The 27,956-nt window shown below is 37.0% G+C and overlaps 1 protein-coding gene across 5 annotated transcripts; it reads right to left on the bottom strand.

Annotated features, from left to right (window-relative positions):
• Positions 1-225: 225 nt before the first annotated feature.
• On the bottom strand, positions 226-26,771 carry yrk (Yes-related kinase). Of its 5 annotated transcripts, XM_051873846.1 has the most exons (14): positions 26,548-26,771; positions 16,011-16,047; positions 14,400-14,658; positions 14,214-14,316; positions 13,954-14,052; positions 13,765-13,868; positions 12,465-12,614; positions 9,164-9,328; positions 7,120-7,275; positions 6,363-6,542; positions 5,711-5,787; positions 3,622-3,775; positions 3,220-3,351; positions 226-1,538 (listed from the first exon to the last, which is right to left on the bottom strand). In XM_051873846.1, the coding sequence occupies exons 3-14, from the start codon at positions 14,605-14,607 to the stop codon at positions 1,330-1,332; spliced, it is 1,737 nt and encodes a 578-aa protein (XP_051729806.1). In that variant the 5' UTR covers positions 14,608-14,658; positions 16,011-16,047; positions 26,548-26,771; the 3' UTR covers positions 226-1,329. The 5 variants fall into 5 exon arrangements, with proteins under 5 accessions (XP_051729806.1, XP_051729802.1, XP_051729804.1 ...); XM_051873842.1 differs by lacking the exon at positions 7,120-7,275; XM_051873844.1 differs by lacking the exon at positions 9,164-9,328.
• Positions 26,772-27,956: the final 1,185 nt, after the last annotated feature.

The following is a 27,956-nucleotide window of genomic DNA, read 5'->3' as shown; positions in this document are numbered from 1 at the left end:
GTATCATGTCCATACACAGAATTTTGAACAGGCACAGAGCAGCCTTAACTCTGCTGTATAAAGAAGTGTATAGACACACAGCGAATCGCTGTTATTTAGGAATAAGAGCAAGTGGGTGTTTGAATCAAGATCTTTTAACTATCAATATTGCAGTTGTAATGTGAAAGCATCCTGCAAAAGTGTGAGTGTGGACGTCAAGTAAAAGAAACATGTTAGACACATGGGTTCAGTTCAGTAAGCTCAGTATAATAAAATGCACGAACATTACATAACTGTAATACACATTCTTCACTTCAGGGTTACAGTAGAATATCACTGACCCTGAATAGAGAAACAGGTTTGATATCCACTTAAATTATAAACCAAATCACAGAGATATGATGTAAAATACAGTGTAAAAATCCAGGAAACAAAACAATAAAAACAGTAGTTTTTCTTCTCATTTTAAAGGACAGCTCTGAAGGAAGACTTTTTGAATGCCGACATCAATATTGTCTTTAAAGTCACCATAAAACTGCTCTCTAATAAGATAATACAAGACTGTTAGCTTCAAAATTAAACAAAAAGGATTATTATAAAGCAATAACATGACTGGCTAAATGAACACGGCCTAGAGAAACAAACACAAGAGCACTTCAAACTGTTTTGATCAGCTGTGTCTTGAGATGAACACAAGATTTCATTTATGGCTTCTGCATATCAAGACCTTTGCATTCAATTTGCTTTTTTTGGCCAAACAAAAAAATAAAGACTGAATTGCTACATTCAAAAATACACATTCGGGAGCTGGAAGAGTTTTCTTTGTGATTGGAGTATAGACCTGCATGTCACATTCATCACAAAACATACCTCTGACTAGACAGGTGTGTGAAAATCTGATATCCGGTAGAGGTTTTCGGTTTTATATCAAATGTTCAGTTGACCAGAATAACTCATTAGAAATTACTTGAATATGACAAGATTCAAATACAGTGTTGGATACAGTGAAACAGGCAGGTATTAATATGATTAAATAGGTAACTATTTGCTATTGCCTAAACAAAGAGATGGAATAAGGTGTATTAATATGTGCTGTCATATTTAAACATTAACATCGCCCGTTTTATTACTTCAAAAAAGTGACCCAATCTTGCAGTATCTTGGAAAGCATTTTCAGTTTGAAACTCTCAAGCTAAAGCACAAGATCAGAAATTGCACTAAAGCATGTTCAGAGCCTGTGATTGAGGATCCATGGATCAGTTTATGGAGGTATTGTGATAGAAAGTAAAGGCAATCGCATCTTTCCTGAAGGATATATTGAACTAATGCACTTAAGAGCATATGCGTCTATCACAGGTTCTCTCCAGGCTGGTACTGGGGTTCAGTAGCAGTAAAGTAGTCCTCCAGGAAGCTCTGCAGGTACTCAAAGGTGTGCCTCTCGTCCGGATCCTTCCTCCAGCACTGCAGCATCAGCTCGTGCAGAGACGCTGGGCAGCCCTGGGGAACCGGCATTCGATACCCACGCTCCACCTGTTCCAGCACCTCTCTGTTGTTCATCCCTACACAAATTCAAACACATAGAAAGAGAATTTTATATATATATATATATATATATATATATATATATATATATAAAACTACACTTCAAAAAGTTTGGGATAAGTATTATAGGAGTAAGTTGCTGCGTCCCGATTCGCCTACTTATAATACGCCCTAAAAGTGTGTACTCTTCTTGTGAAGAAAAAGTACATACATTTGAGTAACAATAACAGTACAGTGTAACAGTAAAGACTTTTATAATAAACTTTTGGTTAGACTTTATTTCGATAGTCCACTTTAGACATTCTACTCACTATAAGTAACTTTGCAACTACATGTCAACTAACTTTCACTAGAGTATTAGTAGACTGTTAGGTTTGGGTTAGTAAAATAAGTTGACATGTAATTAAAAGGTTACTTATATAGTCAGTAGAATGTCTGTTGGGAGCACCAAATAAATTGTCAGCAGAAAATACTACAGAGTGGGTAACAATATTGTGAGAAACACGATTGTGAATTTAAAATTCAAATTCTTTAAATGCGACCTATTATGCCCCTTTTCACAAGATGTAATATAAGTCTCTGGTGTCCCCAGAATGTGTCTGTGAAGTTTCAGCTCAAAATACCCCACAGATCATTTATTATAGCTTGTCAAATATACCCCTATTTGTGTGTGAGCAAAAACGCGCCGTTTTTGTGTGTGTCCCTTTAAATGCAAATGAGCTGCTGCTCCCAGAAGAGGGCGGAGCTTTAACAGCTCGTGCTTCGGTTGCTCAACAACAAACAAAGCTGGAGAATCTCTCGCAGCCAAAATGAGGATTGTCAGTAACAGTGTTCAGCCTTACATTGTTCAAACCGGAGTCGGACACTGATGGAGAGACTCAGGAAGAAGTTACAACTTTTACAACGTTTCTGAACGGTTAGTGGATAAATTTATGGAGTTGCTGTGGAGTTGATTCAACTCATTGACTAGCATGTGCCGTCATGTTAATCTTTTGTGCAAAACCCGTATGGACGCCCACTATACATAACGTATCTTTTTGCCAATGATTTATGTTTATGATGATTGCTATCAAATGCTGTGAATATTTTTTCCAAAATATCACTCGGACAGAAACACTCCATTTTTAGCAATCGAGCTTGCCAGGGTCAACTTGCAGGCTATCCAAGCTAACGAGACTCTAAATAGTGTTCTGTGCTCGTCTGTGCAGCCAACGACAGAACAGGTAGCATGATTTGCTCGAACTTTTGCCATTGCGTTAGGACTGGTACACCGTTTTCGCTTGCGAAAACAAAATGGTGGCGTCGTGGGTGGAAACAAGCAGATTAAGGGGCAGTGATATTATAATAAGATCCCCTTCCTATATCACAAGGGGAGCAAAATCTGAGCGTCTCGTTTTTTGGACATGCTTGCAGAGAAAGGCTTGCTAAAACAAAGTTACTGGGTTGTCATTTTTCACATTTTCTGGGTTGGTAGATGCACCGGGGACCCGATTATAGCACTTAAACATGGAAAAAGTCAGATTTTCATGATTAAAAAAATCTAATGGGACAGCAAAGTTTAAAGCATTTGTGAAAATTCCCAATTATTCATTTAATATTATTTTAGCTCATTCTGCCAGCGTACAAAAGAAAAAAGATAATCGGCAACAGCCAGTGTGTATAGAAGAATAGCCATAGTGGTTTAGAGACGTGACGTACCTGGGTAAGGCACTCTGCCCTTGGTGATGAGCTCAGTCAACAGGATACCAAAAGACCACACATCTGATTTGATGGTAAATTTACCATAAAGAGCAGCCTCTGGGGCGGTCCACTTTATCGGAAACTTTGCTCCTATAAAATGAGGATCGAGACAATCAGTTCAGCACACATTTAATAATGATTTATAAAAATTACAGATTAAATGGAAAGTGTTGAACCAAAGGACTGAGATGCAGCAGCCCAGAATTGAGAAATGAAAGATGAAATGAGTATTAGAACAAAATGAGCTGGAATGATGTTGAGTAGAGGCCAAGAAAGAGATAAATAACATTTGATAGTATCAAATAAAGGATGAAACTCTGGTAGATTAAGATCAAGTTTAGGTCATAGATTGTCAGTGACCTTGTCTAGCTGTGTACTCATTGTCCTCAATGAGTCTAGCCAGTCCAAAGTCTGCAATCTTACAGACCAGACCGTCTCCAACCAGGATATTGGCAGCTCGCAGGTCTCTGTGGATGTAGTTCATCCGCTCAATATAGGCCATGCCTGCAGCGATCTAGAAGAAGCAAAGCACTTTCATTACAATACTTAAGAAGTGAGATTGATATTAGTTTTAGTTTGTGTTCACACTTGTAGTTTGTTTCTCTTGCTTCTTTTGGTCCGGACCAAAAAAAGAAAATGATACATTTAGTCCTGGTTTGCTTTAGCGTTCACACTGTCATTTTTAACACCGATCCTAAAGACACAAAACAAAAAAAAGGCCTTTATGACGTATATTTTGCTACCGAACATCCAAAACAATGTTGTGCTCTGAGCTAAATACGCTTGTTGTATGTGTGTACATATGATAGTATTTTTACCAGCTGAGAACGTTTAAAGGAGTCAAAACAGCACTAGGAATTTTTAGTCACACACAAATTAAGATCTGCTGCAAAAAGACGTGGTTCTGACGCCTGTAATGGCAACATCGCGTCTATGGTGGGAAGAACCAAGTATTCTTGAGCATTCTGGGTTACATCTTGTGACATCACATCCTGTTTTTGGTTCTTTTAGATGTCTTTTGTCCGTGTTGCAGTCATATTTTAGTCAAACCACACCAGGGTTCAGATGGCAGCATTCACTTATTCAAACTGCACTAACAGAGCAATCACACCAGTTTATTTTAATCGAACCAAACCTGCCAAGTGCAAACGCGGCCTTAATAAAGACATGCTCTTGAAAATAGAAAGAAAGATTCTTTTTGTTTTTCGAGGCATCTTTATTTTTTATTCAGAGGTTTAAGTGTGATTGACCCTGTACATAACGACTGGGTGTGCATTTCATGGTAATACTCAACTGATCCAGGACGTGAAGATCTATTATAGCTTGATATGTTACCATTTGTAGGGATGGGAAATATAAAGAACAATTCTGGTAATGCTCACGAGTCATTCATTCGAGAATCGCACTACATAGGTCGCGCTGTTTGTTTTCTCACATGACTCAAGAACGATAACTATAACGATAAATATATTTGCGTCCACACCAACGAACGATGACGGTCTGTTTATTCTAAGCTCACGCGCTGCCAACTGTTTACATATTATTGCTGTTCTTGTTGCACTAACACGGCTTTGACCAGCAGATGTCCTCAGCATGCTATGTTTCGAGTGAAAAGCTAGCATAATCGATCTAATCTAACAGTGAATTTAGCTGACGAAGTCAATATAATGGAATAAAAACAACGCCTAGTTTTTTTCACTGCAACTTCAAAGGAAGCAAGACAATGTTGTCGAAACTAGCGCTGGATATCTGAGGTAATTTTTATGTTACACTGTTTGCTAGCCTAGCATAATGATCTCATCGTTAATACTTCTCACCACTTATTCCGAGGGTATGACCGATTGGTTTTCATATATCCATTTTCTTTAAATCATCATTGAAAAGAGGGGTTGACTTGTCAAAAAGTGGTGGCTTTTTCTGGACCTCGGCGATTAACTTCTCCGCGATGTCGTCTGCCATTTTAAAATGCGCGAGCGCTTAAATTAGAATGGATTCTGATTGGCTGTCAGTGTTTAATCGTTTAACAGCTGGAAAAAAATCGTTCCGAAAGTGAACCCAACGATATCGTTTCTCTATATCGTTATAGCTGTGGTGTGGACAGTGCTACTCTTTTATATTTAGAACATTTTTTTAGTACTACATCTGTATCGTTATCTTTATAGTTATCGTTCTTGGTGTGAACGCGCCTTTAAACTTTTTTTTTTTGATTCACTAGACAGAACATCGGCTTATAAGGTTCAACTGTTCGCTGTTGCGCACTAGTGGAATAGATGCAACGCTAATGTAAGTGAAAATCATTCAGGTTTGTTTTTTTATCGGTATAACCTGTTCTAAATAAAATGGTTCTTGGTCCCAGCTTTAACCATTCAATAATAAGTTGCTTCAGAAAGACTGTCCCAGTAATGGATAACAAGTGTTTGGTAGATATTTGTTGACTAAGAAGCCTTACCTGGGCCGCCATGTCCACGAGTTGAGGCAATTTTAAATTTCTGCCATCTCCATCTTTCAAAAAGTCCAACAAGCTTCCTAAACCACAGAAGCATCAAAGCAAAATGTTTATGTACATTTATATATATATATATAGATTTTTTTTTAAAGAAATTAATAGTTTCAGCAAGGATGCTTAAAATCAATCAAAAGTGACACAGTGAAGACATTTATAAAATAATTCGATTTTAAATAAATACTGTTGTTTTGAACTTACTATTTATCATAGAACGCTGGAAAGTTTTCCAAAAAAATATTAAGCAGAACAACCGTTCAACACTGATAATAAATGTTTCTTGAGCAGCAAATCAGCATGTTAGAATGATTTCTGAAGGATCATGTGACACTGAAGACTGGAGTAATGATGCTGAAAATTCAGCTTTGATCACAGGAATAAATTGCATTTTAAAATATATTCACATAGAAAACAGTTATTTTAAATTGTAATAATATTTCACATTTTTACTGTTTTTACTGTATCAAACAAATTCAATCTTGGTGACTTCTTTTAAAAACATTAAAAAATCTTACCAACCTCAAACTTTTGAATGGCAGTGCATATAAACATTTTGGCTGTGCGTTCTCTCAGACAACACTCTCATAATTGTATATACCTTGAGTCATGAACTCAGTGATGATGTAGATGGGCTCCTCAGACACCACAGCATACAGCTGTACAAGTTTATCATGCCGGAGCCTCTTCATGATCTGGGCCTCGTCCAGGAAGGCCTCCGGAGACATGGTGCCTGGCTTCAAGGTTTTGACTGCAACTTTAGTTGTGCCATTCCACATGCCTACACACAGAAATGGTGTCAGACACAGTCTGAAGAACCGTTCGGACATGGCAATGTTTAGGGGATGAGAGAAGGGGAAGGGAGAAACAGATGTAGAGGCATCTGGGAACACGGCCACACACCAAAGCAACAGGAAGCTGGGATTACTGCAGACAACTGTATACTCTGCTACGGAAAAGAGCTGAACTTTTTTTTTTTTACTTTCTTTTTAAATTATGCAATGTTTGGCGAATGTGCTGTTGCATTTTTAATGTCACAATAAACATCGACACAGTGCTAAAATGCTATTGGGGTTTAGCTGACGTAGTGCATTTGAGGATTAGCTGACAGTTCAGAACCATAGACTGATGCTTGGCAAAGCAGGGTCAATCACAGCATTTGTGCTTTATGGACGTTCAGCATTGTGAATCGCCCACAGAAGGACACCTTTCCATGTTCTCTTGTCATTTTAACTGGACTGAAATAGACAGTGTGCATGGAAAAATGTGCTAAAGAAGGCTTATGCATCCTTTGGGAACACTGGGTGTAGCTTTAGCAAATGCTGACATGGACATTGACACTGTCGTATCCCTCTCACCCATCCAGACGTCGCCAAAACAACCCTGACCCAACTTCCTGTTGAGCTGCAGCGTTTCCCGGGCGATCTCCCAGGCGTCCCGCCCTAAACCCAATGTTTGGGGCGTGGCATTTGGACAGGGTTTAGTCAAGTAGCAACATAACCCATCATTACTACCTGTTAAGAGTGTTGAAAGAGAGAAAGAGGGAGGGGGGGGATGGAAAAGGAGGGAAACAGGGTGGCATGCAATGTTAGAAGGACCAGAGAGAGAGAGAACAAAAACAGCACAGCCTTACATTATTTCCCTGACATCCATTCTTTCATCTACACAGTGCCTCGCAAACTGTTTTATGTGACTTTCTTTCTTCTATTGGAACGTAAAAGATGTTTTGAGAAATGTCTCTGTTTTTTTGTCCATACAATAAAATTCAATGGTAACCAAAACTGTTTGCTTACCGACATTACTCAAAATATTCTTTTGTGTTTCACAAAAGAAAGAAAGTCATTCAGGTTTGGTAGGACATGGGGGTTGTGAGTAAATGATTTTTATTTTTGGATGAACTATCTCTTTAAAAGGTACAATATGTAACTTTTTTGTTCAAAACTAACAAAATTTGTCAATACATCAGCAGTCCTTCTTCCAAAATGTGTTTTGATTCACTTATGGTATGGAAGCTTGTTTCTACCACTAAATAAAAAAATAAAAAAGGTAATTGCGACTTTTATTAATCTCAGAATTCTGACTTCTTTTCTCGCAATTGCGAGTTTGCATCTCACAATTCTTACTTTTTTTTCAGAATTGCGAGATTTAAACTCACAATTACGAGTTATAAAGTCAGAATTGCCAGATATAAAGTCGCAGTTACGAGTTACAAAGTCAGAACTGCATGATATATAGTTAGAATTGTGAGATTTAAACGAACAATTACGAGTTATAAAGTCAGTTTTCATCACGCAATTCTGACTTTGTCACAATTCTTACTTTTTTTCTCAGAATTGCGATATAAACTCAAATTATAAAGTCAGAATTTTGTGTTATAAAGTCATAATTGCCAGATATAAAGTTGCAATTGCGAGTTATAAAGTAAGAATTGCGTGATATAAAGTCAGAATTGCGTGATATAAAGTCAAAATTTGACTGTCACAATTCTTACTTTTTTCTCAGAATTGCCATATAAACTAACAATTGCGAGTTATAAAGTCAGAATTGCTAAATATAAAGTCAGAATTGTGAGTTAAAAGGTTGCAATTACCTTTGTAATTTTTTTATTTCATGGCGGAAACAAGCTTCCATACTATGATAAGCCAGTTATAAGTGTATTTTTACGGAGTCCCGCACATGACATGCAAGAAAAAAAAGTAAATCGTGCGCGCGATTTACTGTTTCGTTCCCTCGATTTGCTACGATTTACTATTTCGTTCCCTCTATTTATAAATCATGTGCATGATTTATAAATCGAGGAATTAGTAAATTGTGCGCATGATTTAGTCAACTATTTTTTTTTCCTGCATGTCATGAGCGGGGGCTCCATATTTAGACCTGTCAGGATGGTTTTCGCGGGAAACTGCGTACATCACTCGCCCGTGCGTGTCTCGTCAGATCCGTAAACAGACTTGCTTCCGCGTGTCTGTGTGGGAGTGGCATAGGTTTGTCACAATGGCCCTGTCCCAAATGGCACACTTCATGTGCACTTTCGGTCTTGCGGACTTACAATGGATTAACATTGGCTTGGCTTTTCAAAGATGGCGAGAACTGAGAGATTTGAAATGTTGGAAAAGCGACGATGATGGCGTTTTTATTACTCAACAGGTGAGTAAGGTATTTTGTTGAAGAGATAAATTGCCATATGTTGCTCTCTAACAGAGTTCACTGTAAAGCATTATCTATTGTGAAGGGTCATTTCATGACAGATTTTAATTGCTAGTGGTCCAAAAGTTATATAGTGTACCTTTAAGAAATCTAATATTTTTACAAGGCACTGTACCACAGGCAGGGTGAGCAAGGTTGTGCAAGGTTTGTTCCCTTCCTCCTGCAACATGTTCCCATGCTTTTTGTGGTTCCTACCCATCCACACTTCACCAAACTGGCCATTGCCCAGTTTCTTAATGAGCTGAAGTGACTCCCTGGGAATCTCCCAAACATCCTTAGTCTTCACTGACAGGTCAGCCAGCTTAGGCATGCCCCGCCTACAGCTGCCAATCAAACGGCAGCACAGCCCTGCTGCACGCTCTGAAGAACAGAGTACGGAAAAAAGAAAGACATGGATAGAAACGAGAGGAGACAGAGATGCAAAGAGAACACAAACAGCAGGCTATATAAAATAAACATTTACAAATACACAAATCAGATTAAAGAAGGAATCACAAGCACATTTATGCATGAAAAACTTGTATGTTCACTCAGCAGAGGGCGCCAGAGCTCACTGACAGCCAGTGGAGGCAACATAAGTCAGAATAGTGTTGGTGAATTAAGCTAATAATAGTATAAACTATTCTCTAATGTAATATAATTATTATTACAGTACTTTAATAGATTAATAAGCTAATGAAGTAATTGACTGTGTTAACATTAATTTGTGATAGTGTTTCTACTGTCTCACTTCAGTAAATACATGACAGTTGCTCACTACTGCTCAAAAGTTTGGGGTCAATAAGATTTGTTAATGTTTTTATAATTTTTTTGATATTGTGAAATATTATTACAACTTGAAATTACTGTTTTCTATGTAAATGTATTGCAAAATGTAACTTATTCCTGTGACGCAAAGCTGAATTTTTGTCACATGATCAGATATCACATGATCTTATTGAATTTTGTCAGTAATATTATTTTTAAGAAATATATTTCTTATTATTATTACCAATTTTGTACTGATTCATATTTTGTGTAAAACGTGACATTTATTTGAATTAGAAAATGTTTGTAACAATGTAAAACTAAAGTCTTTACTGTCAGTTTTGGTCAATTTAATGCATCCTTGTTAAATAAAAGAATTAATTTCTTTAAAAAAAATCTTACTGACCCAAAAATTTTGAGTGTTCGATCCAACTCATTAGCTAGCAAACAGTAGTATTTCAGTTCATTTCAATAAAAGAAGCAGTCTGGTTGAATTTGTATTAGTAAAAGTGGGACTATTTCAAAATGTAGAGTACAAACTCAGGAAAATGTGTTCAGCACTTAAACTGAAAGTAAATTCTCTGTGGTAATTGGTGGTTTGCCCCATATTTGGAGTTAGGTGGTCTAATTTCAGTTTTACTGTTGAAGTACTCTGTCTGAGAAGAATCGCTGTATGTTCATGAGAGCTTACATGTGGGTGTGTGTGAGTGACAGTAGATTCAACAATAACAGTGAAACAGGAAGGCTGATAGCACAAAACTGACAGGCTGAGTAGGAGGATCACTAACAGAAACAGACACAAAAAATGATGCACTCCGTCGAAGCACAGAAGTCATTTGGACACTAAGAGGAAATGAAGATGGGCAACGATAGACTGACCTGCTGATAACTTTTTTCGCAGTAAATATCGACACATTTAGAGCCAATAAACGATGCTTCCTTCTGAAGAAATTCTTTAATATCAGACAAAACCTTTAAATGGGTCCTATTATGCTTTTTCACATTTCTTTAGTGTGTAATGTTGCTGTTTGAGCATGAAAAATGTTCCAAAGCACAAATTCACTCCAGTGGGAGTTATTCTCTATATTCGTGTGCACTGTTTCTGAACTCCCTGAAACGCCTCGATTGTAGTCATGAGTCTGATACGGCGAAACTAATGCCATAGTTAGTGTAGTTATAGTGTTTACAGCCATAGATATGTCGATGTTTACAGCACCTCAGGCAGCTGATTGATATTCGCCGGTTATGGTAAGGGGCGTTACACAACACCGTGTCCTAACTACAACGCGACGACACATGATAAAAGCTATCTTTTCCATGTTAATCTGAGTTTTGTCCTAAAACTAGCCGTGATGATTCTATTTTAGAAACGGTTTCTATTTCTCTGCGATGTCGCAGGTGGAACAGCGACTCAAAGTATGGCAATGATAATATCAGGTTCAGGTTTATGTGCTTTATTTAATGTTAAAAGCGTCTAATGTGAGTTTGAATATAATTTTGTGTGTCTTTTATAGCCGTACTGAAAGCAACAATTGACAATTCACCTCAGATCTTCAAAATAAATGAAAGAAAAGAAGAACGTTTAAACTGTCAACTCATTGTGAACAGACAAGTGTTTCAGTAACTCAGTATGTATTTTTTATAATGTTAAAATGGTGTAATATTCATGAATTTGATTATGTAGCGTAGCTACTCGTTGCGAGTGCCGGGAGCTTGGAGAGAGAGCCCGCCCACCGGCTCTTCTGATTGGCTGAAATTTTTGATTGACTTTTTCACGTCTCGCGTCGTGTCTGGTGTGGACAAACAAATTGTTTGTCGCTGTATGGCAAGCCCAAAGGTTCAGAATTACGCTATAGCTGAATCGCGTTTACACCCAAAATACCGTATTTGACGGCAGTCGCACGGAACTTTGAAATTGGTTGTGAAGCAACCGTTACCCTCGGCTTATTCACCATGGTAAACTGAACGATTTTAATGAATGTACAAGTTAATGCATGTATGAATATATTTACGCAAAGCAAATGACCCTCAATACATCTAAAATAAAAATATAGTAGATTTTATAGAGCTAATCAACGTAAAAATTTATTTAATAATTATATATATATATATATTTTTCTGACATAATTATTAATAACCGCCATTTTACAGAAATAGCGTTTACAGAATAACGTTAAAGTGTTAAAATATTGATAATTCTAACTTCGCGCTCATAGTTTTGATTAAAATACAACATATCTGGCCGGCCGGTCGCATACGGTCTAGCCGCAGAAGTTCAAATATTTCAACGCATCAGAAGCTCAAATCGGATCCGAAATTTCCGCATTCGCATATGATCGGAACTCCACGCAGCCCCCATGCTACTCTCCATTGGAAATGAATGACTTCCGGTCCAACGGCTGTCGTTTGTCGTGTGCAGTGGAAAGGCGGCTTAAGTGGTAGAACAATAACAACAGACTGTGACCGGCTGACCAATCAGATCAGACTGTGCTTTTTGGAAGGCGGGTCTTAAAGAAACCGAAGCTAAAACAGAGTGTTCAGACAGAGGGTGAAAACGGGTGCTTTAACAATCTAAATTATATAAAAAAAGTTTTTTTAAACATTCAATGATGTATTCTAGTAGACCACATAAACAAAATTATAAACCTGTTAATGAGCATAATAGGACCCCTTTATTAAAATATGCTCTCATGGATGTTGAAATCACAGTATGTTAAGGGTGTGTGAAGTGTACTTGTGATGCACCGACCTGTATAGTGCTCCACCAGCTGCTGGACGGTATCAAACTGTGTCCTTGTTGTGATGTAATAACCGCCATTGTCAAGCTTCCTAATCTTATAGTGCTTGACATGATCGCCCTTCGCATCATCCCAGTCTCTGATGGACAAAGAGTATGCTCCTAAAAAGGGGTGAAAAGATGCTTTTAAACACATTTACAAAGGTTTAAGCACCATTCTGTTTTTAAATTGGTTGTTGAGATGAATTCATTGGATATCAAACCAATTTTTAATAATGAAATTAATAAAAAGAATGAATAAATCTCTTTCTTTTCAGTTGCACTAAATAACTGCATTGGCATTTATGTACTGTCATAATAACCTGCATAACAGAACATCCACTGTATTGAACACCGTTATTTTACTGGATCTCATCAGATTTTTCCCTCAGATGTTTCCTTTCTTTGTACTTTTTGAATGGCACATTAAGCGAAGTGACGTATGCAAGATGTTTTTCAATGCACTAAATTAGGCTAAAGTTAATGCATGCGATTAAATTGTTTTTCTGTGTTAAATTATTGTCAACATGTTTGAAACATATTTGAAATATGATGATTGCTATTTTATAATGGCATTCTCTGTTAATAGAAAAATGTGAGATGAGTATAGATGAGACATATATATCCTGCTCTAAGTGGGACTCGAACCCAGGTCCGCCGGCATGGGAGTCGGGCACTCTAACAAGGAGGCTAAAGACCGCAGTCCCTCACTAGAGCACCTCTTGAGATCAGGGGAGTGAGGTTTACACGCACAGCTCTTACCGGCATACATCCGTTACACTCACCCCTTCCATAACCTCACTCCCATCCGGGTCACGGCACCAATGTAACCCCTCCTGTTCAAACCTCTAAGTGGGACTCGAACCTGGGTCCGCTGGCATGGGAGTCGGGCTCTCTAACAAGGAGGCTAACAACTGCAGCTCTTACCAGTTCAATATTTAAAATAGAAATCTTTTATAACATTATAAATGTCTTCACTGTCACTTTTGATCAATTTAATGCACCCTTGCTGAATAAAAGTATTAATAATCTTACTGACCCCAAACTTTTGAATTGTAGCGTATATATGCACATTTATTTTCCTGCTCACACAAATATATTTTATTTTTAACTACAAAAAAATATGAGATTAATCACAATTCTACATAATATCAAAATATTACATATGTATTTTTGATTGGACTGCCTTAATTTTAAAGTATTAGTAGTCCTTCGTGAAAATGAAATGTAAATATACAGTATGTACTGATAAATTTAAAATAAAAGCATTTACCTTTTGTTGTCTCGCTCTCACGTATTAAGAATGTCCCTCTAGGGTTATTTTGTGCCAACAACTGTCGTTCGGCATCCTTCCGGCCCATCTTTCCAAAATACCACCTGCATCGATCCAAAAAATATATTTTAAAACTTGTATATAATGTCATTGTGAATTCACAAAAGAGCATGTTTATGTGTAACTCACTCCTCAGCTTGTATGGAGTCCACGGGGGCCACATAATTACTGGGAATGTACCCAGACTTTCCTGTGTCCAGTGAGCGAGCCTCCCACCAGTCACCCTCGCTGTAGAGCGGCAGTGGACAGAGAAAGAGATATCAGAAAGATGAGGAGAAAGGAAATGAGATAGAAAGAGAACAACAAGTGGGGGAAAAAAGGAAGGTGGTTAGTTTTTGTGGTCAAAAAAGACTGAGAATCTTATTCTAACTGTTCAGCTTTAAACGTACGTGTTGTTGATAATATGGAACTTTTCTCCTTTCTGAAAACTGAGGTCATCCTCTGTACGGGCATCATAGTCATAGAGGGCTATAAAGAGCGTTACGCCTCCTCCTGAACAAACGCAAACATTTGTTCTCAGTAAGGGAAGTAATGCTGTTATCGTTATGAATGACTGAACACACACTTTTACACACCTGTGATGGCAGCTGGGCGGGACGAGGGAGCAGGCATTAGGTTTGAAAAATCATTAAAGTTCGGGATCATCCCCGTCCCGGGGTTAAAAGTTGGATCGGGGATGTATCGGGAGGGATCTGATGCCTGGGTCCCATTGCCTGAGTCACACGAGTTGGGATTCGACACAGCTTTACTGGCCTTCCTCTGCTTACAGCAAGCACAGCCCATAATATTCGATATTTTTAAAGCACACAGCTCATCACCCTGGAAACAGAGTTTCTTCCCATAGAAACAAGACAAAGAGGAATTAATTTGATACAGTGGTATCTGGTAAGTCATTTGATATCTAATGCAATGACCTTTGTTTTTAAGGTGTGGCTAAGTTACTAAGTTAAGACTGCATGATTGTGACTGTGAAAATTATGATTGCGATATGATTTTAAAAAAGCTCCAAGTTTGTGGTGCTTGTTTGAAGGGCTGCAAAATTTGGTCAAAAGGTTTATGATTATCTATCAATATGACTATAATAATAATATATAAATAATAAATAATTATTAATGATCATAATAATAATCATAATAATAATAGTATATAAATATATAATATAATAAATAATTTTATTACTACTAATAATTATTATTGGTAAACATAATTGTTTATATTATTAGTAATAAAATTATTATATATTATATTTATATTATGTATAATAATCATTATTATATTAAATAATAATATTTTTAATAAATAAAATATTAAACAAATAAAAAATATTACTATTGTAATCCTGTTATATTGCACTGTAAATAATATTAGTTTATATTAAATAATAATAATTTAATAATAATTATATAATAAATATAATATATAATAATTTTATTACTAATAAAATAATTATTATTATTGATAATAATCATAATTGTTTTTATATATAGTAATAAGATAATATATTATATTTATCATATTATGTATAATAATAATTATTATTATTATTATAGTAAATAATAATAATAATAATTTTACTAAATAAAAATATTAAGCAATTAAAAAGAATTACTATTGTAATCCGGTTATATTGCACTGTAAATAATATTAGTTTTAAATATTAATAATTATTTTACAGTACAACTGTACAATTACAATACTAATATTTTTGGCTTTCTTAATTCCTTTGCTATTAAACGTTAAACCATTGAGCTTTTATTTTAGTCGAAACCAGAGAGAGACCTCACAGCTTCTCTTTTGTTGACAATAGCAGGTTTATAAGTGCTTCTCATTTCAAGTTTGTGAAGATGAGCGACCTAAAACGTGTGGAGCAGCATTTACTGTGAAACGAGACGCTGAAAACACTGGATGTTTGTGTGTAAAAGAACACAGTGCTGCACTTCACTCCAAAAAAAGCATTTCATTAAATTGCAGCCTCTGCGATTAGGTAACAGCACTTTAATCGTGAAGCCCTAGCTTAAGTGTTCAGATTGATTTTGTGGTCTCTCTATGAAGATGTTTATGACATGAGTGTGTCCATGTTATGAAGTTTTTCTGTGTTCCCCTCAGTGGTCAGGATGTAAATGTAATCAATGAATTGCTGGAGTGTAACTCAACGAGAGGTCGACATAATCAGATTTGCTTCTCACCAGATCCTCAGATCAGCTTTCCATACACACCATCATCCTGGGGAGAAAAACAGAAAGAGCAAGATGCAAATATAAGTAACTGACAGAAAGAAAGTGAAATGATTTCATTTTTTGTGACTTAACACTTTTTTTTGCTCTACTTCCTCTTTCTTTCCTGTCTAGAGAAAAGGAAGTTCTCTGTTAAAATTCCCCTTGAGAATGTACGTGTACGCGCAATGTCCACTCTTTGACTCTATAAAGCTATGTCCTGTATTTCTATCTGACTGACCATCAGTGGATCAACAGGATGCCAGTTTTGCGAGCGTTTCCCGTCCGGCCCACTAAAGCCTCCCCCTCATTTCCTGCCGAGAGGGGAGAGGGTCCAGCTGCAGAGGGGCAACACATTCACAGCACATACCGCTCCACCCCTCGGACAATCTGTTTTCTTTCTGCCACATGAAAATATTCCAAACTTACTCTAAGATACACGTAAACATCCCAACAGAAGATTTCACAGAGCGGACACACACTTGCAAAAGCGACAAAGTCGCCACGCTTAACAAATCAACAATCCTCACAAGCTTTTCTTTACAATAGGTGTGTATCATTTTGCTGGAGAAAACAATACAGTCCACCACCCATGCTTATTGTTTCCATTTTTATCATGTCTCTTCAGGAATTTCCCATGAATACGCAAGTCGATTGCTCCATTCACATCTTCAGCCTAACTATTTGCAGAATTACAACAAATAAATTATAAGAAACAATTAAGAGCATGTCAAATAAAAACAAAGGCTTGTGCTCATATTTCTTCTTTTCTGTTATCATGTGTAATCTGATTTGCGCTGATGTAATCGTCTAGAAATGGACTGCAAAAGTTAAATTAGTTGGAAAAGCCTGAACAAATAATGTTCTGATTAAACAGCTGAACACAAAAGAGTTGTTGACACAAGTGAATAAACGCAAATGAGTGAGTATATGGAAAGCAGACTGTCTATATATTTTTCTTCAGGTTTCGAGAACTGGAAATACAATGAGATCAGGCTGGGGGTGAGAAAAGAGAAAAGTCTCTGGCATCGCATTGAGTGCAGGAAAAAATTACAACATGCTAAGCATTTCAATTTTTCCATCAAGTCAGAGAGAAAGAGTTTAAAAGCACATTTTGATTGGTTTGTATTAGTGCTGTCAAACTATTAAAAGAATTAACAAATTAATCACATATTTTTCTGTGATTAGTTGCGATCAATTGCACCTAACATTGAACATTGTAATTATTTCACATTTAATCTCCAAATTAGTGTAGAAACAACATAAAGACGGTATATTTTAAATATCTGATCTTGCAGGTAGGAAATACTGAATAAAGTTATCAAACAAAATTATAAATTAAAGGATTAGGTCACTTCTGAATTAAAAATTTCCTGATAATTTACTCACCCCCATGTCATGTTCATGTCTTTCTTTCTTCAGTTGAAAAGAAATTAAGATTTTTGATGAAAATTCCAGGATTTTTCTCCTTATAATGGACTTTAACAGGGACCAACGGGTTGAAGGTGCAAACTGCAGTTTCAGTGCAGCTTCGAGAAATAGGGGTCTTATCTAACAAAAACGATCGGCCATTTTCTAAAAAAAAATAATAATAATAATTATATCATTTTAACCACAAATGCTTGTATTGCACTGCTCTGCGATGCTCCACGCTTTACATAATCATGTTGGAAAGGTCACGCGTGAAAGTACCAATCCAGTGTTTACAAAGCAGTCGTGCAAAGACTAAGTCAAACACCCTTTACTAAAAAAGATAAAACAACAATGTCAGACGATTTTGAAGTTGGAGGAGAAAATGAGATGGAGTTTTTTTGCCCTACCGCAGTACTTCACGCATGACCTTTCTAACATAATGTGTGGCGCATCGCAGAGCAGTGCAGGACTAGTATTTGTGGTTAAAAGGTGTGAATGACAGATAATTTCTCTAGATAAGACCCTTATTCCTCGTCTGGGATCATGTAGAGCTCTTTGAAGCTGCAATTTGGACCTTCAACCCGTTGGTCCCTGTTGAAGTCCACTATATGAAGAAAAATCCTGGAATGTTTTCCTCAAAAACCTTAATTTCTTTTTGACTGAAGAAAGAAAGACATGAACATCTTGGATGACATGGGGGTGAGTAAATCATCAGGAAATTTTAATTCTGAAATGAACTAATCCTTTAAATATAGATTGACAGCAGCAGGTTTATTAGGCTGCTGTCACTTTAAGACGCAGATGCTCTGCTAATTGTTAAATATTTGTAATGCGTTAAACTGAAAAAATTAATTGCATGTGTTAACACATTAATCTTGTTTGAATATGAATAAGCCAAATAAACTATAGAAATGCAGAAACACTTTTGCACTTTGTTTAGATTGGTCTACTTTCTACTGATAAAAATAACTCTTTTTGCTCTTTCAGAGATCAGGAGACCTAATGAAGTTCTAATTTATCTTTTATTTAAATTTGTGGTCATTGCGCGCACATTTTTTTATTTAAAAAATGTGGTCTCTTCTAAAATTAACAAATAAAAATAGACACAAATGAGAGTAGAGTAAGAATATAAAGCTATAAAATGTGCATTGCCACTTAGATCATTTTAAAGAATTGTTTAAATTCATATATTTAAATCTCTGACATTCAGGCTTATATTTGGTTCAGTTGCTTGATATTACACCTCACTCGTACCGTCTCCAGAGATAGATATCTTTTCACATTGTACTTTTTTGCCCGAATTATGGTATGTTTGCACCATCAATCTTAGTACACTGTCAGACAAAATGTGCAAAATTGTACCTTTAGGGGTAACAACAGTCACTTTGTACCTTATTTACCCCTAAAAGGTTCATAGTAATACCTTAAAGGTACATATTACTACTTCACGGTACTAATATGCTCTTTTTAGGGGTAGATAAAGCACAAAGTAGTTCTATAAGGGCATTGCATGACAAGCTGTTGTACCTCCAAAGGTACAATTTTCGCACTTTTTTCTGACTAATAAGTACTAGTGGTGGCTGTTTACCACAGTAGCTAGGTAAAGGTTTAAGAGAACTCATAGTTGAAGTATTTCTGTCTTTGCCTCCACACCACAAACTATGCAAACAGAATGACACTTGCCTTTATCTGCCACAGGTGCATTGTAAGTGATGTGAAGATTGTGACCTGCTCTCAGTGATAAGCAGCCATGAGAAATGCATAATGCTATAATAAGTGTGACCGCAACCAACCAAAAAAATAAGATAAAATGCAAACTCTGGCTGCAACCGAAATCGCATCCTTCCCTATTATATAGCAGGCGAAAAACAGTATGTGACAAAATAAGTATGTCACAGTACTCATAAAAGAGAAGGCAAAAAGTACCCAGACCTACTAAAGTGTGCATATGATGGACACTTTACTATCCCATGAGGCCACGGGGGAGGATCTGTGAATGGCAGTGAAGCGATGCAACTGACGCTGGTAGGTCACATGATAAGGGCAACATGGTGAATGTAATATGTCCGGCTTACATTCATACTACACACATTCATAATATATAGAACATACTTTTTAGCGCTCGTGATGTAATTACATATTCAAAATAAGTACCTACTCAAGAGAGAATTTGATTTCGGACGCAGCCTTCATGTGATCAATTGGCTAGCGGTTCACTTCCACAAGTCAAATCGCTTTCATTCCAATTCGAAACTACACTATAGTGCATGAACCATTCCAAGGTTTCATCATGTGTTTTAAACATTCCATTGGAATGCTACTAGAAACAAGCACTGGAAAATTGCATTAAAATTTGGAATGTTTTAAAATTTAGAACATTTTAAAATTTAAAGTCCCCCTGTGCTGAAAATCAAGTTTTTAATGTTTTTAACGTGGTATGAGTATTTTCTTCTTAAAACTGCAGTGATCTAAAGACAGTATCAAAAAACGCGTTTTGAATTCGCCGGTGTCTGTGACATCACAAACTACCTTCACGTCAACGTGCAGGCGGGCTTTAGCATATCATTAACTATTACCGCTCTGAAGCAGGCGAGTCTCAAGAGAAGGTTATCCCGGTATATTTTTCTGTTGATATGAAAAATTGGGTAGATTTAGCAATATATGATGTGTATGATGTATATTACGATGTTATGATGAACTATATGCCTTTCTCCACTGAGTTGTTCAAAGAGTATCTAAGGATTCTGATTGTAAGAAGGCAGCTGTTTGACTCTGACATGGCGAACGGGAACATGGTTTGTGTAACATTAGCAACACATTATTAGCTGTTTGATAATGTAGTCAAGCAAAAGGCTAATCATATTAATTACCGTTATCCGTCTGATATTGTAAAAAGCGATGCTATTGTGCAGCGTTTACCTCAGTAAGTTGACCGAGTGGATCTCTGAGCGAGTGGAGGCGGGGCTAATTAGCATATTCATAGATCCCTGTATACTAAATGATGCAAGGGTTACATTCAAGCTATTTTAAGGCATGAAGAAATTTTTTTTCACAGGAAAAAACATTTAAATATGTCATTTTGGTGATGTTTTAAAGTCCCCCTGAAATCAAATGCAAGTTTTTTAGCTTTTAGCATTAATATGTTAGCCTTAAGGTTATGAATAAGCTGGTGTATTCCAAAACAATGATAAAATTGGCATTTAGGAGATATCAGCATTCAAAACTTACAGTCTCGCACTTCCGCTAAAATGGATCACGGATTTTCATGACATCACCTTCTCATCAAATCTTCTGTCCAATCAAATGCTCTCTAAAATCTGAAGTCCCGCCCCCTCCTACACTATAAACAGAAGCTGAAACCTCAGCTGAAATCGGTCATTTGTTCACACATTTACTAGTTTCTACATGGTGAATGGCACATAGTGCACTATATAGAGGATAGGGAACGATTCAGACAGTGTAGATATGCTTTCCATTGACGCGAATGAAGTCCGTTTTCGTGTTAGTGTCATGTTAACTGCCGCAGCGCGAGCACAGTCTGCTCCGGTCCAGAGACACAAGAGCACAGACCGGATCATATGCGGGAGTCGGCGCAGACCACAAAATGTTCGGACACATTTGAATTATACAAACAATGCTATATTTTAAAGAAATACAGAGGAGAATCGGTTTATGATTATGAGGAAAATTGGGTTTTACAAGCTCATCGGTTCTGGCGGAGCTGTAATCTAGGTGAAACACTATATATATATATATATATATATATATATTGAAGTGCCTTGGAACGTGCAGCTTTATGTACTGTGTTGCCGAAATTTCCAATAAAACAGGAAGACAGTGTGGGATATATATACATATGTAGATATATCCCACACTGTCTTCCTGTTTTATTGGAAATTTCGGCAACACAGTACATAAAGCTGCACGTTCCAAGGCACTTCAATGGGCTTTTAAAGGAAAACATTTTTAAAACTCTAAAATTTCTTAAACTGAACTCAAATGGACTTGGGCCAGCACCGAAAGCTCTGATGTGAAACTGGCCTTCATTGTAAATTTTGCTATCTTTTGAGCCCAGCGTAAGATCTATTCTGAACTTCTAGCAGAGACTCATTTCTTCGAATATCTGAGAATGAGAAGACTTTGAGAAGCAAAAGTCTCAATTTGATTTCAGTGCTGTTTAGGACAAGCAGTTAAGATAATAAAGAGGAAGACACATTTCTCTTCTCTTGCTCTCACATTTTAACAGACGAGAAGAGACGAGTCTACTTTCAGTGTTTAAAAATATTCTAAACCAGAAGACACGGAGACCACACTTTTTTCTATAAGAGTTTTGACACACATACATGCATGATGAAAGTTAGCACCACATCTAACACATCAACTAACAAAATGTAATGACAATGTCTTATTATCCCACATTGCTAGAGTTGAAGGATGAGGGCCTTTAAAACCGTTTAAGACTTTTAAACTCTATACAGCCCAACGCATCAAAATTATTTTCGATAAATGCATGAAAAAAGATGTACAGTAACTACACAAACTATACAACGAAATTAATATGACGGATCAAACAATAAGAGTCATTTCGACTTGGAAACTTGAATAATGTCAAAGAACCCAGGGCTTCACGCTGACAAGCTCAATGTGTCAAAACATGTCCTCACCAACCGTAGCATTTACAGCTGTGACGATAAGAGGAAGTTGCATTTGAGGGTTTGAGGGCTTTACCAACAGCAAATGCAGAAGACCATCTAGTCTGCCAACAGAGCAAAGACCATAATCAGATCACAACTGAAACAAACCTCACAAGCATGTATTCAGGTCGTGTGCCGGGTGTTGTAGCACCTTTTTGGACTTTAGATGGTGTGAGATGCTTTAAGTTGGTGCAACAGATTACTACGATTATATTTGTATGGGAAGGAAGATGGTGAGACGCTGTGGCCAGACAAAGATGTTCAGCAATAACGGAGGTCACTGTAAAAATGATGAAATACACTGACACCTTGCAACATACTGGAACAAAGTTCAGTCAGGACACACCTTTTCTGTGAAGTTTTCAGTGGATAAGATAACCGTGACGAGAGGGAAAGCGCAAACACACTAAACAAAAAAGCTGAAGTGATGCACAGTTCATCAGAAACACGTTGGTTAACAGCTGATATTAGAGATTATTCATTTGCTCATATCAGTTGACATCGGATATTTTTCTGTCACCAAACACGCACATAAAATTAATCATTACAAGCACTAATAATTTAAAAACACTATTAAATACAAACTTTTTGCAGATTTCAAAATTAATTCCATACTGTGCATTATAACAATGTGATGCCTAAATTCACTTTTTAGAGTTTTTAGAGTTTTATTTTTAATGTATTTGGACAATATATCAAAGCATTTTAATATTGGCCGTAAGAAAATAACTATCGGACAGAATTTCTTTATTTGACATATGCTATGTACTGTACTGTGTTTGAGGTTACAAATTTAACAGCGTTGTGTACGTCTTCACGCTCATTCATTTCCTCTTTTTTGAGTCTCATCTTTCTCTCGGTATTGCTTCCAAAAAAGAAATATACATGCTAAACTAATACACTTTCAGTACTATTTGTTGCATATAAATGATACATATCATACAAAAAGTGTGACAAAACACATCCATTACAAATATATCCATTACAGTAGTGGCCTAAAGTGATGTTCGATCTAGGAAAATTAACATCAGCCTTTTTCCAAATATTATTAAAAATTAGATTTTGTAAGCATATCGTGTAGTTGTGCTTGGAGTCAATCGTTTTATTTGTGATAAGGCAATAAAACCTGCCAAATTGTGCAGCTGTCATACAAATAAATTATGAACACATGCAAAAACAAGAGAGAACCACTGAAATATTAATAGCTGATTATGTTGAATTCAATGTGAGCTTTTTGTTTTTCTACGCCTTTTTTTCTGGATAGTAACATAAAATCTGCCTTTTTTTTTGCCTTTGCCTTTTTTTGCCAAATAATTTTGTCAGAGAAATAGCTTAACCATGTTTAGTGTTTTGTTCTTCCTTCATATTCAAAATATTTAAAAAATAGGAAATAATTTCCTTATATTTTGATGGTTTAATTCAGGGGTTCCCAATTCCAATCCAGTCCCCCATTTTGTATGTCTCTTTCATCCGGCACGTGTGCTGCGAAGTGGACTGACAGTAAAAGGGTGTTTCGCAATTTTAAGGGAGATTCCAGTCCAAAGAATATGTGTTTGTATGCGGCTGGTCACGGGTGTAAAGTGTGTGAGATGCAACAGTTACAAGTCAATGATTACTGGCTTATGATACAAAATGTGTTATTTTTCATATTAAACATCAAAACATACATTTATCATTTATTTTAGGGCTTTTGGATCTGACAGATTAGATATATATATATATTTATATGTATTTTATACACATGTATATTGTACGGTAATTTATTTACAGAAGTACATTATGACATCAAACCTTAACTTCTCTAATGCGAAACTTGAGTTTCGTCTGTGTTTGATGACATTGCAGGATGTTGCAAATGATCACATTTTGTTAAGTGAACTTCAACAGTGCTCAGGGAGTAGGGAGCAGTGAACACTGCGTATTGACCCTGTCGATCGGGACGCACCCGAGTTCATGGAGCTCTCCTCTAACGAGATGACGATCTGAATCAGGTGTGTCGGATAAGAAAGACATACCATGCATCCCAATGTGCATTATATCCACCCTATCCAAATAGTATTGAATATCACTAATGTCACATGCTATTTAGGATGGATAGTATGCACATTGAGATGCAGGCATACAAACTGTGCAGAGCATGGGAACCCCTGGTTTAACTGAACTTTTATATGGTGATTAAATCAAATATCCCCTCTGGACATCACTTTGGACACTAGTGTACATAAAATTCTGTAGAGTTTAATTCTAAAAAGAGTCCTCACTTGTGGGATCAGGACGAAATTTTAATTTTTTAATTTCCCCAGGCCTAATAAGTAAGTAAACTCAGGCTGCGTCCGAAATCGCATACTTCCCTACTATATAGTAGGCGAAAATGAAGTATGTCCGAATTCACAGCACTCATAAAAGAGTATGCAAAAAATACCCGGGTGACCTACTACTTCTGAAGTGTGCATACGATGGACACTTTACTATCCCATGAGGCCATGGAAGAGGATTTGTGAATGGCAGTGAAGCGACGCAACTAACGCTGGTAGGTCACATGATAGTGTCAACATGGTGAATGTAGTACAGTACGTCCGGATTGCATTCATACTAAACACGCTCATATTATATGGAACATACTTAATTCAGTCAAAATGAGTAAGAGAGCATGCGAGGGTGATGATGACGATAAGGCCCGGGACCACACAAAATGCTTTAGTTTTACCATCTTTCTTTCTTTTTCTTACAGCTCATTCTTTTCCCTTATCCCCCACTTCTCAGGCACAGGAAGTTCCCTCCCCCTCCAACAGGAAGTCTTGTGTGAGTGGAACTGGAATGATAGGACACTAGGAAACAAGTTGTCACAGTGCAATCCTCTCCACACACACACACACACTCACATACACAAACTTTCATGAAAACACCCACTGAACAAATAAACAATACGAATAGACAAATTTGAGCCACTAGACAAACCTATACAGTAGACAAACGCATAAAAGGTAAAAATGAGAAAGAGAGAGAGAGAGAGAAAGGGCGAGAGAGGGAAGACAATAGCAAAGTATGTCCTGGGAACAGAAAGTCAGGTGTCACAAACACAGCCACTTCCTTTTTCCACATGATGTCAATTTCCTCCAGAGTGAGATTCCACAAACAGGCCTTTCATGAACAGCCGGTATTTTATTCTAGGTGCCTTTGGAAAATAAAATATGTGTATCTTTCATCTGATAACTCACTCACTTCTTTACAGTTTAAGAATGAAACCAAAAAAAACATTTTCTTTCAAGTGAATCAGTCATAAAGACACGTACAGACAAAATATAATTCATTTAGAAATACTAACCTTCGCCCTACATGAAAACAACAGGCGACACATCGTTACTGAGCTGTTCAGCAAAACGTTAAAATGCATAATCAGAGATTTTGCACTGGTCACTTTTACCATTTGGCATTTTGGACAATTTTACCGGACAGCCGCACCCACTTCCTCCCATAGCGCCAGGGGAGAGCAGCCAGGAAGTGACCTTGTGCAGAACAGGAAGTGATGAAGCCTTTGGCCTAATCTAATCCTTGAGACATTCCATTCTGTTTTCCACTCTATTTGATTGAACTAATCAAACCACATGATGCTTTAAATCGACAGTTTCATTGGTTATGAAAACAGCAAGAGCGCTCATGATGATTCCCATCTTCACTCCAGTCTTTTCCATTTCTGCCAAACAAGATTGCTTGATATATTCCTTAACAAAATCAACTAATGAATCAAAATGACACACAATGAGAAAAGACCAAGACAAGATAAAGTTAGGCAGCAGAGCAGACAATATATATATATATATAGATAAACAGCACATTGGTCTATATCTCTGAAACCACAGCTGCAACTCATTTTTATGCTCTCATTATCTTGCCCTCCATCTTATTAAGTTCATTCCCCAACAGCTATAGCAGATACAAATACATTGCTTCATGCAAACATTCAAAGATGAGTAAAGAAAAGAAAATAAACTTCAATGCACCTGCTGCCGAATCATCCTTTACTCATCCAACACATTTAAAGGTTCCAGCTCTCAGTTTCACCCCCTCATAATGTGTCTTCTTTGCCTTTCACTTGTATACAGACAGAGCAGTCATCAGACTCTCATGGGGAACTAACAGCTTCCACCATCTAAAACTATTGCAACTCTTGAACTTCATTTACAGATCAGTTTTGCAATGTTAACCTATGAACACTTAAACGTAAATGCATCACTAAACAAGACATATTATACCCGTTAACACCCGCACCTGTGAGCTGAGAATGTCACCAGACGAGTTTGTTTCTCATATGTGAACCTGCCACTAAAAATACTTTATTTCAAATCTATTTCTTATTAACAGAAGTATTTGTTAGTAAGTAAAAACGCGTAGTTGATTCCTACCTTTATGAATCTCTAACACACTGACAGTGACAGAGGTGGATCAGGCAGAATGGTGTGAATTCATATGAATGACAGACGCAAGAGTCCGTGCGGCGTTCAGCCGGCCGCGGATGCGCTCGCTCGAGTCGCGCGGTGTCCGGAAGGGCTGCTGAATTCCGCGCGCTCCCTGAGCCAAGCCAAGCGCGACCCGACTCCGCCTCCTCTCAGCATAGAGCTGCAGAATTCTACGTATTCAAATTATTTCCGGGAAATTATATTTGTTTGCTAAATGCTTTTCACTCTACTGAGGCTTTAACACCTAAAGAGTAGGGCGGTAAAGTGTCATGACTCGTCTCGCATCGACAACCGCTTGTGATTGACATTTAAGTCTGTTTTATGGAAGTTTCTAGTTGAGGCTGTTGTGTTCTGAGAGAAAAAAGCGTTGGTAGTTGAGTGCAGAAAAACATATTAATGCAATAAAATATTCAGACATCGTATTTGTGTTGTAAACAGTACTGTCAGGTATCCGCGTTTACTAACTTGTCACCGGAAAACGTTTCTTGGCCGTTACCGACGGCTAGTGTCTGTTTCGTGGTAGTGCAGTTCTGTCTTAATCTAGCGAATGGGGACACAAGGTGTTATTTTCGACGATTAGAGAACAAAATATGACCTGAAACACTTTAAAAAGCTTAACTTAAAGGGATAGTTCACCTAAAAATGAAAATTCTGTCATCATTTATTCACCTTGTTTTTCCACAATGGGGTCCAGCAAATGTTTGGTTACTCATATTCTTCAAAATATCTTCTTTTGTGTTCAGCGGAAGAAAGAAATTCAGTCACACTTTAGTTTACGGTCCAATTCTCACTATTAACCATGACTTTTGCCTCAATAAACTTCTAATTGCTGCTTATTATTAGTTAGTGAGGTATTGGGTAGGATTAAGGGACATACGGTCATGCAGAATAAGGCATTAAAGGATTAGTTCACTTTAAAATAAAAATTACCCCAAGCTTTACTCACCCTCAAGCCATCCTAGGTGTATATGACTTTCTTCTTTCTGATGAACACAATCGGAGTTGTATATTAATAAATATCCTGACATGTCCAAGCTTTATAATGGCAGTGAATGGGGACCAACGAGTATGAAGCTCAAGAAAGTGCATCCATCCATCATAAACGTACTCCACACGGCTCCGGGGGGTTAATAAAATCCTTCTGAAGGGATGTGTTTGTGTAAGAAAAATTTTACTTTATAACTTGTTAAATATGGATACGTTTATGATGGATGGAGGCACTTTCTTGAGCTTCATACTCATTGGTCCCCATTCACTGCCATTATAAAGCTCGGATGCGTCAGGATATTTATTAATATTTATAACTCAGATTGTGTTCGTAAGAAAAAAGAAAGTCATATACACCTAGGATGGCT

Source organism: Ctenopharyngodon idella, chromosome 19 (genome assembly GCF_019924925.1).
Source record: "Ctenopharyngodon idella isolate HZGC_01 chromosome 19, HZGC01, whole genome shotgun sequence".
NCBI classification, from domain to species: Eukaryota; Metazoa; Chordata; class Actinopteri; order Cypriniformes; family Xenocyprididae; genus Ctenopharyngodon; species Ctenopharyngodon idella.
Note: the sequence above shows the minus strand (reverse complement) of the source record. Positions and strands in the feature narration are given on the sequence as shown.